At 35.7% G+C, this 12,057-nt stretch overlaps 1 protein-coding gene and 1 long non-coding RNA gene across 2 annotated transcripts in view; both read left to right on the top strand.

Moving 5' to 3' along the window:
• The window catches only part of MTX2 (metaxin 2), a 66,568-nt gene that overhangs the window by 14,069 nt on the left and 40,442 nt on the right, over window positions 1-12,057 (top strand). Inside the window, exons 2-3 of the mRNA XM_025934880.2 lie at window positions 8,698-8,745; window positions 9,739-9,785. Coding sequence (XP_025790665.1) covers window positions 8,698-8,745; window positions 9,739-9,785 — 95 coding nt within the window. The remainder of the gene's footprint in view (window positions 1-8,697; window positions 8,746-9,738; window positions 9,786-12,057) is intronic.
• LOC147578553 (uncharacterized) lies at window positions 8,250-8,697 on the top strand. The gene is made up of 2 exons (XR_015255335.1): window positions 8,250-8,539; window positions 8,581-8,697. It is a non-coding gene; the product is annotated as an uncharacterized LOC147578553 (long non-coding RNA).

Genomic DNA, 12,057 nt, shown 5'->3' on the forward strand with positions numbered 1-12,057 from the left:
CTACCTAGATAGAAGTTTTAGGTAGTGTTTGACCAGAACTGACTACGAGTTTTCTTGAATTTTCAATCTGTTTTGCTTTCTGTCCTCTGCTTTCTGAATGGCAGGTTATTAGAACCCATTTGCCTTGGATAGTAATTCTCCTGTATCATTTATCCATATGCCCTCACTTTGGGTCATTTTAATTGCCCCTGTAAAAGAGATCCCAGAATGCTCCTCAGCCCCTTACACCATGTGAGGACACAGCAAGACTGCAGCAGTTAGAGTCTCAGAAGAAGGCCTTCACCAGAGCCTAACTATGCTGGCATCCTGATCTTGGACTTCCAGCCTCCGGAATCGTGAGAAATTTCTGTTGTTTGCAAGTCACCAGTCTGTGGTATTTTGTTACAGTAGCCCACAGGGACTAAGACAGTAGCCTTACTACTATGTTACAGAATGCTTACCTGCCAGTTTTTTCAGGTTTGTGGAAATGACACCATGGCACTGCACTTCTTTGTTCTCTAACATGAGCCATTTTCTGACATGAACATCGATCTCTGACTTTTGAGGTGATGGGACAATGGTTTTAAACTCCTTTTATGGGAAGGGTCACTTCCTGCTTACACATCCTGTGTAGTGTCATTAAACATCCCCTATGAAACAGTAGCTCAGCGACATTGATATTTAATACTTTCATGATCAGTATTTTCTGGGATGTAGTGTTGTCTTTGAACTGTACTATAGTCTGCAGGTTAAATTGCTGTTAAATCTAACACATAGCTCTTAAAATTCTAGTTTTGATAAAGTCCCATGGCATCATATTTTAAACATCTTAAAAATGTTTTTTATTTTATTTATTTTTTTTTACGTTTTTATTTTATTTTTTTGAGAGACATAGACAGAGCACAAGTTGGGGAGGGGCAGAAAGAGAAGGAGACACAGAACCTGAAACAGGCTCCAGGCTCTGAGCTGTCAGCACAGAGCCCGACGCATGGCTTGAACTCACAAACCGTGAGATCATGACCTGAGCCGAAGTCGGACGCTCAACTGACTGAGCCACCCAGGCGCCCCTTAAAAATGTATTTTAAATGAAGGCTTTATATCATAACTGCCTGAAACTTGATAGATGTCTGTGGTGATATCATGGAGATCATCAGCATAATATTTATGTCAAACTAGTAAACTTACTTCCTTCTTTCTCTGTGTGTCTTGCAGTAACTTGTCCATGTTTATGAGCTGCCAAATGCTTTTTTGAGTATTTTGTTATCTCAGTATTTGCATTCATACCTTTGGCAGAAGGCCATCCAAATTTAGAGATAGGGTACACATGTTTCTTACTCCTTTTGTATAACACTGTCTGAATAGTCGTAGGAAGCTGAAGAGATGACATACAGGAAGGAGCTTTTGGAATTTAGTTGCCTAAGGATATACTGGGTTTGACTTCATTAGTGCACAAATGATAGGGTTGTGTAGAGTTATTATAGCATTAATCAATTTGATGGATTGGAAATATGACAGTACTGAAGCAGCATGTAATATTAGTGCCTATTATTCTACAAATTATGTCTTCACCTACATTCATATGCCAGAAGAGTCATGTTGTGCATTAAGAATGCAGAACTTAAAAAATAACAGAGGGCACTTCTTTCCATGGCCCCTCTCTTGCCCTCTTAGATGAGATCATCAAGAGATGTTTATTAGGTCATAGCATTTCCATACCGTGGAATAGTCTGTATTGAATGGCATAGATAAAACATTGCCCCTGGAGTGACCCAAGTTGATACTTGGGAGGATAATTTACCTGCAGGTAAATATAGCATCTGTAAGAGACATAGGGATAGCAATATGTGAAGTTATGGACCAGTAGTCATTTCTCTAAAAGTTATAATGGATTAGTAGTAAAGAATATTGGTTTTTTTGTTGTTATGTTGTGTTAGTTGATAAAGCTTAAAAATAGTAGATGCTTTAAATGTAATTAAATGAGAAGCAAATATGTATTTTGGGGGGCTATGGGTATTGTTTTACCCTGTGTACATTTCTAACACTACATATGCTTTCGTTTATTTTATCTTACGGCTTTCAAAAGTCCCAAGAGTATGTATCCTCTTTTTTTTCTTTTAAACTTTGTTCTCTTCCAACATAAATACTTAAAGAATGGAGAAAATTTCTTTGAAAAATTTAAAAACACTCATTTTGATAAAAAAGCTTACCATTCCACTGAAGACTGAAACTTGAAGAGGCATCTCCTTTGCTTCTGGTAAAAGAGGCACTAAATATAAAATAATCATGGCAGTTTTGCCTCTGCAGAATTTGAGAGTAGGTAAAAGGCTAAGTAGGTAAAAGACTTTTAATAATGTTAATTGGATAGAAACTTAGTTATGAGGTGCTCTCATATTTGCTTTATTTCTAGATTTTTTTCTTTATAGAATAGGAATATGTTTTTTCTTTATAAAAATGATAAAAAAAACTTTCATGGGTCTTTTGCTAGGGAATAAGAAGTCATTCTGATTTTAGATAATTAATGTCGGCCACTAAGTACCTTAGAGTAAGTTATTGCTGTTATGAAAATGATATAGTAGTTTCTTATTGTGAAAGAATTTCTGAAAGGTAGGTAGTTTTACTTTGAAACTGTTGTAATAAAGATGTTAGCTTTAATGACACTCAGACAAAAAAATTAAATTTAGCTTAATTTGTATTTCATATTTTGGCCACATTCAATTTGGAGCAATTGAGAAGCCAAGTCTTTAATAAATAATCTTAGGACCATAGGAATTTTTTTGTATTCTAGGAACTTACTGCTTAGAAAGATAAGGTATTGACATAATAATAGAATAGAGTTGAAAGTAATATATGATATAAAACAAGTACAAACTGTTATGGACAATATAGATAAAAGAAATTAGGTTTGTTCAGTGCAAAAGCCTTTTTGAGGTAGGTGGCATTTAAACTTGGTGTTGAAAAAGGTGTAGGATTTGGGTATTTGTGGTGAAAGGAGTATTCTGTCCAGAGGGGAATAAGTTGAACAAAGTCACAAAGGTGAGAAAGCATGAAGTATATAGCAGTAAGTATTCTGGTGGGGTATGAGGGTCTTGTTACCACCCCCTCCTCCACTCCCCCAGTTAATTTGTGTGTGTTCTTTCCAACCTTTTCTCATAGTCAAAAAAAGATGATTTCACTAGAATAGAGGACTCTTCTTTGTTCAAGTGGATGTGAGCAACTGGGTTCCCTGCTGAAATGTCAAATAAGTAGTTATTTAATTAGAGCAGTTGTTTTCCAAAGTGGAATGGCGTGTATACACCCTGTGTTATGTAAGACAATCCTTTCAAGTATAGGAAGAAAGTATTGGAGCTTGGACTTCAATTTATTTTTTAATTCTGTTTTCTTTTTTAATGTATGCTTTTTAATGTGCGTGATTTGTTAGCTTAGGAATACCAACCATATGATTCCTATATCTGTTTGGACTTGAAATATTTGGACCTCAAATATTTCATCGATTGGGGTTAGATTTTAAAAAGTGGTAATGCCTGGGTTAGAGTTGTAGGATGTGGAAAGGGGAATACTGAGATGACTGGTCAGATAACTGAAGGCCTTTGGTTTGTCTTAGGAATGCTACAACAGGAATATCAAATGGGAACTATATATTTGATATGAAACAAAGAAATTTCCAGGTTTAGGGTCAGTGCACAGGTAAGTTTATAGAAGTAGATTCTGCCAGTTATTTAGGCAGCTGCTTGATAGTTTTGTATTTGGGTTATTGATTGTAGTATTAAATTTACTTGGTAAAGTTTTTTCTTTTTGGCCATGTTTTGTAATTTCTTTATCTTGTCTGCTGCATTCTTAACCCAAACAGTACAGAATAATAACAGCGCTGATAGTGGTAATAATAAAAACATTTATTCAGCCAACATTTACTGATTGCCTATTAGGTGCTCAGTTCCAGGGATGAAGTAGTGAGCAAAGAGCAGAAATGAACACTGGATTCATGGTGTTTATGTTCTAGTAGGGGAGATAATCAACCAGGTAGTCCTCATATCAGTGTAAAAATGTTATCTCTGATAAGTGGTACAAAGGACTGTGCGTGCTATTCAAGCTTGTAAAGAGAGTATTTGCACTATTTGGGGAGGTCAGTGAAGACATCCCTGAGGATAGGACTGGCAACATAATGTGTAGGGTCCAGTGCAAAATGGTAACATGAGGCTCCTTGTTCAAAACAATACCAAGACTGTAATAGCAGCGTGTAATAGACTTAAAATCAAGCGTGGAGTCCTTCTAAGTGCAAGCCATGTGCAGTTGCTCAGGTAGCACGTCCAGGAAGCTGGCCCGAGATCTCAGCATGTGTGAGCTGAGCCATACTAGGAGTGAAAGATAGTGCCAGGGCAGAGGAAACAGCACAAATGAATCTTTGGGTCAGGAAGGAACATGGTGCAGTCAGAAGCTGTCTGAAGGCCAGTGTAGCTGGAGTGTAGAGTTGGCAGAGTGGAGTTATGATGAGGCCAGAAGGCAGAAGGCCAGAGAGGTAGAGACGGTGATATGTAAGGCCAAGTTGAGGATTCTGATCTTTATTCCAAGAGCCACATCAACCATTGATGTGTGTTAAGTATAAAGTTTACTTTTGAGGCACAAATAATACCAGTATCTTGCACCTTGATAGCATTGGACAGCATTCTCTCTCAGTCCCCATTTCCTACCAAACTCTTTTTCAGAAGCTTTGAGTTTTACCTTCTGTATTTATTCCAAGGCTAGCCTTTCCCAAAAGTAATTTTAAAAAGGCAATGAATTCACACCAGGGAGTACTTTTGGTGGTAGAAATTGAACATAGCTTAGGTGAGTCGTGACATTTTACTCACTATTGAATTAGTCTATGGTCTAAAACATTTTAGGTCGATGGAAGTAAAACCAGTAAGAGATGAAAATGTTTTATTATTAAGATGTTTCTTTTTAAATGCTACAGATTTTTAAGGTCTATTGTCAGCACCATAATTTTAAATTCTTAATTTCCCTCTCATTTACATGTGGTTAGGAGCAAGGGGTAGATATTGACTTGTCTAGCCTTGGGAAAGATGTATAGGGAAAGCTGTTGCATTTTTGGGCTTTGTCTTTCAATAATGGGCATTCTCAGTAAAGAAAACCTCAATTAATATTGCCCAAACCAAGGAACAGCCATTCATATTTGTTATGTGTCATAATAATGTTCGTGATTCATGGATTTACTTATGAAGGCAGTTAATAGAGTTCATTTCCTAGAAAGATACCTGCATGGTTGGTTTGTAGATCCATTGCCATGCCACACAACTTAGAATTTTCACTTTTGGCACTCTATTGAATAACACTCTAGGTATTTCTTCTCCCATGTCATGTTTAAAATGTAATTATTTGAGCTGGTTCCGGTGGGAGATGCACTTAAATCAGTGATGTTTGTATACTTTGAGTTGCTCAAGGGTGAGATAGGCAGTTGATCATTTCTTGCATACTCTACCATTTCTTGCCTCCTCGTCCACGGATATATTAGAATGCCAGGCTGCTAAACACACGCGCGCGCACACACACACACACACACACACACACACACACACACACACACAGAGGCAACCTATTTGCCTTCTCTTTTTAAATGAAAGTTTCTATTTGTGAAGATAACATCAGATGTTTTGGCAGAGTTACTTTTTAGAGTTTATTTTCAACAGTAGTTTCTGAGTTGGAATGTATTTTGTATCATGGATCAATGAAAAACTTCCAGTTTTCACCCCTTCACCCCAGTTTGCATCTTTAGTTCCTTATTTATAACAGAGATTTTAGTATTTGTAGGCAACTTCTTTATTTTTATTTGTAGTCAGGTGTTATGTCTCAAGATTACTTTCACAAATGTCTGTTGTATTAGAACTGGAGAATTCATGGTGGTGATAATAAATTAACTGTTACCTGGAACTACTACTGAACACGTAAATTGCTGTTCATATGAGAACTCTGCAGTTTTGCAGTGTAGTTAAGTAGCTTCTGAGTAGTCACAGAATACTTAAATTATTTTGAGTATATGCTTAGTGCTAAGTGTATGTTATTCCATTGTTTTGAAAAGTAATCTTTGTTTAGTACATGTAAAACCCAGTTAACCATAAGTTAAAATAAACCAGACTATTTAATTAGCACACTCCATGACTTTAGCCTAGTTGATAATGTTAAGTTCAGTAAAGCTTTGGTTAGCCTGAGTGTTTAGGGAATAGAATGGTAGGTTTAATCAAATGTCTTCTTTCTTTCTTTCTTTCTTTCTTTCTTTCTTTCTTTCTTTCTTTCTTTCTTTCTTTCTTTCCACAATTACTGTATGCAAAACATGGTACAGAGTAACATATAAATGGGACATATCTGTGCCCTCAAGAAACTTAGTTTCGGCGTCTTTGAAATTTTTGTAGATTTTATTTTCTGCTTTATTGCTTTAATAAGATTAAGATACATATAATTGAATCATTTTTTAAATAATTGAATCTTCAATGATGTAGGATCTTATAACGAATGAACCTCATTGTATTGTTTCTCATATAGATGTAAACGGTGTAGGTGTGCTGACCATACAATTTATCCTAAAAGGTTATTTTTTAGTAATTCGCTGATGTCAGCTTGTTTTTGTTTCCCTGACTTTTATTTTAAAAACACTGTTACACAGGTTAATTGGGCTCTTATTGAAATTTTACTTTGTTAAAAGTTTTACAGTAACATACAATAAATATTTAATTTTTACTGCTTTTTGGTATGTGAGTTGAAATTCAGTAGCTTTTACATATATATATATTATGAGCAACAGCATACAAAACTATGTATGGTCCATTATTTGCTTGATGATTTCATGGTATCATTCCTAAATATGAGTTTGATTTTGTATAGCCCAAACCAAACCAAAAGTAGCATTTATAATTTTTAATGATACTGTGTTTTTCTTTTCATTCTGAAGTATGAGTAAAGACAAATTAAAGCGTTCCTCCCTCCAGCCCCACTCCCTGGACTGTTTAGTGCATCTTAAGGAGAGGTTAAGAATTATAGTCAAGCCTGGACTCAGGCCTAACATTAGTTTTACTAGTAGCTTTATTTCACAGTGTAGGTACTGCTTCATCATGTTACACCACTTTATTTTTATGGAGTGGTGGTGGTGGGTTCAAGGCAATGGAATGTTCTAGAATACAGTAAGATTCTTCTGTAGGTTTAAATACCACCAGCTTATAAGGAAAGATGCATAGCCTGAAAGAGATATATTTGATTCTTTCATACAGTGATGTCTGTTTAAAACTTTACTTTCTTGGGGCGCCTGGGTGGTGCAGTCGGTTAAGCATCCGACTTCAGCCAGGTCATGATCTCGCGGTCCGGGAGTTCGAGCCCCGCGTCAGGCTCTGGGCTGATGGCTCAGAGCCTGGAGCCTGTTTCCGATTCTGTGTCTCCCTCTCTCTCTGCCCCTCCCCCGTTCATGCTCTGTCTCTCTCTGTCCCAAAAATAAATAAACGTTGAAAAAAAATTTTTTTTTAAACTTTACTTTCTTAAAAGTTTACAGTAAAATATTATAAATATTGTTTCACTTTTTTTCGATAGTGAATCAAATTCAGTATCTTATAAGTAACATTTTGGGATGTCTGTTTTTTGGAGGCTAAAGTAATAGCATATAGGCTGTTTCAGTTTTTAAATTTTAACTTTTGATGGCTAAAATGAACAAATCAGGAGACTGTAGATGCTGGAGAGGATGTGGAGAAACAGGAACCCTCTTGCACTGTTGGTGGGAATGCAAACTGGTGCAGCCGTTCTGGAAAACAGTGTGGAGGTTCCTCAAAAAATTAAAAATAGACCTACCCTATGACCCAGCAATAGCACTGCTAGGAATTTACCCAAGGGATACAGAAGTGCTGATGCATAGGGGCACTTGTACCCCAATGTTTATAGCAGCACTTTCAACAATAGCCCAATTATGGAAAGAGCCTAAATGTCCAACAACTGATGAATGGATAACGAAGTTGTGGTTTATATATACAATGGAATACTACTTGGCAATGAGAAAGAATGAAATATGGCCATTTTAGCAACATGGATGGAACTGGAGAGTGTTACGCTAGGTGAAATAAGTCATACAGAGAAAGACAGATACCATACGTTTTCACTCTTACGTGGATCCTGAGAAACTTAACAGGAGGCCATGGGGGAGGGGAAGGGGGAAAAAAAAAGAGGGAGGGAGGCAAACCATAAGAGACTCTTGAAAACTGAGACTAAATTGAGGGTTGATGGGGGGTGGGAGGGAGGGGAAAGTGGGTGACGGGCATTGAGGAGGGCACCTGTTGGGATGAACACTGGGTGTTGTATGGAAACCAATTTGACAATAAATTTCATATTAAAATACATAAATAAATTTTCACTTTTGTTTGGGCAAGATGTCTTCCACTTCTTCTCCATTAAAACAACAACAACAAAAACAACAACAACAATATAACCCGCCACCAAATAAGAAACCAAACATGCATGTAAAAGAAATTATCTAACCTACTTACACAGGATACCATACGATCTAAGGTGGTGTGATTATTGCCATATATATAAGGTAACCTTGGCGATCGACTTTCAACCGACTGAGCTACCCAGGCGCCCCTGGCGATCGACTTTCAGTTAAATGCTCTAGGCAAATGTTTGTGCTTATTAATTTGGTTATTGATATGTGTTTGCCTTATGTACCTGATTATCACTGCCTCGTTTCCACAGCTGCAGAGCCTTGGCCCGAAAATGCTACCTTATATCAGCAACTGAAAGGTAGGTACTTGTTCACGATTAAAAATGGTTATGTATAAAAATGTACTTATTACCAAAAAAACCCGTCGATAATGTCATTTACTTCTGAGAGAACATAAAACATAAAGAAGGGATTCTCTCATCTAATTTGTATTGGAGAGTTTGCCTAAACTTGTATCTGCCAGTGTAAACCAACTATTCATGGCCTATAAGGTTCTTAGTTTATTATTGACTCATTATATTGGCTGCTGTAGGCAGCGTAAAATGATGTGGTTGCAGGAGCAGTTGGCAGATTTACTGCACCAATAGCTGACACAGCAGATTTTTGAAGTCCTGTGGTAAAGTGGGCTCTCAGTAGAAAGGAACTGTTAAAATGTATAGGCTAGGATGGTTCAGGCTCCCTTTAGCAGCTCTTCATATATCATCAGATCACATTATGGACCCCATTTGGGGCTCGGCAGCCTGCTGCAGTTGTCAGAAGACTGCAAAGTAATGAAGACTAATAGGCAGCAGCCCTAGTCTTCTAAGCATGGAATTTTTATTGCTGCAAACTTGTCATCTTTCTTTTGTGTGACAGACCTAGACACTCTGTGCAATATTAACTGCAAGCTGGTTTTATATGGTTTTGAATGCTTTTACTTTTAACTAGAGGGGTTTGAGAACATACTGTTTTACTTAATGAAAAGAAGAATAATATTTCTTGAAAACTTGAAAAATGAATTTGTTTTTAAGTGAGTGATTTTAATTAAATATTGTTGATAAAATACGATAAATGATCAAATAGTTTTGGAGGAAATAGTCTTGTTTTATCATTGTGTACATATTGTGATAATTTAATCAAAATTATGATTGCACAATAGCATTGATAGAGAACTTTGTAATTACTTTGATGAAAGGCTGTACCTTTTATTTTTCAAAATAGGAATAGTGTTTTAAAATAAAAACATTTATAAGTGTATTATACTTGTTTAGCAATCTCACTTTTGACTCAGACCTTTCATTGTATTTCCACAGGGGAGCAAATTTTGCTTTCTGACAATGCAGCTTCTCTTGCTGTGCAGGTAAATATGTAAATAATGTAATATTTTTTCACTTTGAGTTGCAAGTGTTTTTTCCTCACCAGGAAGTCTCTGATGTCGTATGTGTACAATTTTTCTGTGTGATTTACCATTATCAATATAACATCTCATCTGTGAACTGCAATTTTATTATGTAATATTTTCAGTTAATTGTTATCAGTATATAAAAGAAAAGTCTTCATTCTTTTTATAAAAATCACTTCTATGCTAGATGTATTCTCTTCGTAGTTTGGCTTTTGACTAGATATGATGGTGTTAATTATTTGTGGTGACAAGTTCATTTATGGATACAATTTAATAACTTATTTGTAAAGATTTATTTACCACATATTTTTAAGTATCGTTCTTTCATTGTGCTCATTCTAGCCTAAATCCTTTTGGCAATCTTAAAGTAGACATACTCTTCTCTGGCTGTTCCTTTTGTATTTATGATTGTACTGGTATCTGTTACCCCCAGACCACTTATTGAATGCAGTGGCTCTTTACATTGTAGATCACAGTTGTGGAATCCAAAAAAAGCTAGTGGTCCTGTAAACTTTACACTGTACTATAGGAAGAAGAGGATATGTGGGGATTATTTGCTTTAAAAACTAATATAACAATGTATATTAATTAACTGGAATTAAAATAAAAACTTAAGAAAAAAAAATTCTTACAGATATTGCTAACGGGCCCAGTATAACCCTCAGTGATTCTGTTTCCGTCTCCCTTCTCTTTCATTGTACTGAATTTGCTTATCGTATGATTAGACTATTGATAACTTATGCATACATAAAAAGGGAACAAACCTAACTAGTATTATAGATCATTTTTTTATTTCATGTAAATTTAAACAAACTCTATATGTTGTTTGATTCTTTTTTTGGTACTTGACATTGTTTTTTATATTTGTTCATATTGATAGATGTACCTCTAATTTATTCATTTTTATTGATGTATGTTATCCCACTGTATGAATATCCCACAATTCACTAAAAAAAAGAAAAGAGAGAAATGTTTATGTAGATTTATAGAATTAAAATTATTCAGATGTTTTACAGTTAGCTATTATTTAGTTAGCTTACATAGTTTGAATCACAAAGAGGATTTTATTGTGGAACACCTACAAGATAAAAGAGAAACCTTAAGACGTGTGACATTTTTGGAGATGGGACTGTGAGCTTCTGGAGGACAGAAAGAAGGGGAAGAGAAGGGCCTGTGAGCTTTTGCTGTGTTCTAGGCATGATATTAGGCACTTGGTCATCTCACATTTTCTTATTCAACTTGGTATTCTCTGGGTTTACTGACTGACTGGTAGCATGCCATTCAGTACATTTTTGTGTTTTTTAAGACGGGGAAAGAAGGAAAACATGGAAAGAAATATTTGGACAATAATTTATTCATATGAGGATCTATGAGTTTCTTTCTTTTAGATTTACTTTAAGTCTTTTTACCAAAAAAGTAAATTACATTTATTTTATTTATTTACCTTTATTTTATCTTTAGATACTAGTTTTATAACTAGTGTGTTTTTTTCTTATGTTCACTTTAGAGAAGCAGAAATTCTCGGTGATTGTATGCAATAAATACAGACGTTATGCTGCTGTTAATCTTGTCTTTTCTTTTTTTGGTGAGGGAGAACCTAAGTTTAGCTTTCAGATACTTAATAAGTAACATAGTGCCTAGCATACAGGATATACTCAGTAAGTGTTTGTTGAATGAAAGGTTTGTAAGTGTGGTGCCTGATAACTGATAGCACAAGCAAATTATTAGCTGTGTATAAAATAGTATTTTCAATGTTTCTCTTTGAAAAAATAGCTTCAAGACACAGTGAATCTTTTAGTTGAAGCACTAATTCTTAACCCTTTTTTTTCATTGCCATTTTTGGGATAACTCTTTCAGGACCTGATGAAAACTGTAAAACATTTCTCAGAAAACATGCCAGAGCGCATACACAAATGGAAACATACCTAGACTATTCTGCACGTGGTTGCAGGGTTTACTGATCTTGCTGACGCTATCTGGAGATCCCCTGTGAAGAGCCCCTAAAATTATTGAAGTAATTTTTACCAAATAAGAAGGTATTTTGAGTAGGAATAGACCAGGGGTTCTCAACTGAAAGAAATTTCTACTCCACAAAACACATTTGTCAGTGTTTAGACATTTCTGGTTGTCCTAACTGTTGGGGACGGTGCGATTGGCATCTGTTAGGTAAATGCCAGGGATGCTGTCAAACATCTTACAATGCTCAGGACAGTCCCTTCACGACAAAGAA

The sequence above is a fragment of the Puma concolor genome, chromosome C1, assembly GCF_028749965.1.
Source record: "Puma concolor isolate L17-30 chromosome C1, mPumCon1.1.hap2, whole genome shotgun sequence".
Taxonomy (NCBI): Eukaryota; Metazoa; Chordata; class Mammalia; order Carnivora; family Felidae; genus Puma; species Puma concolor.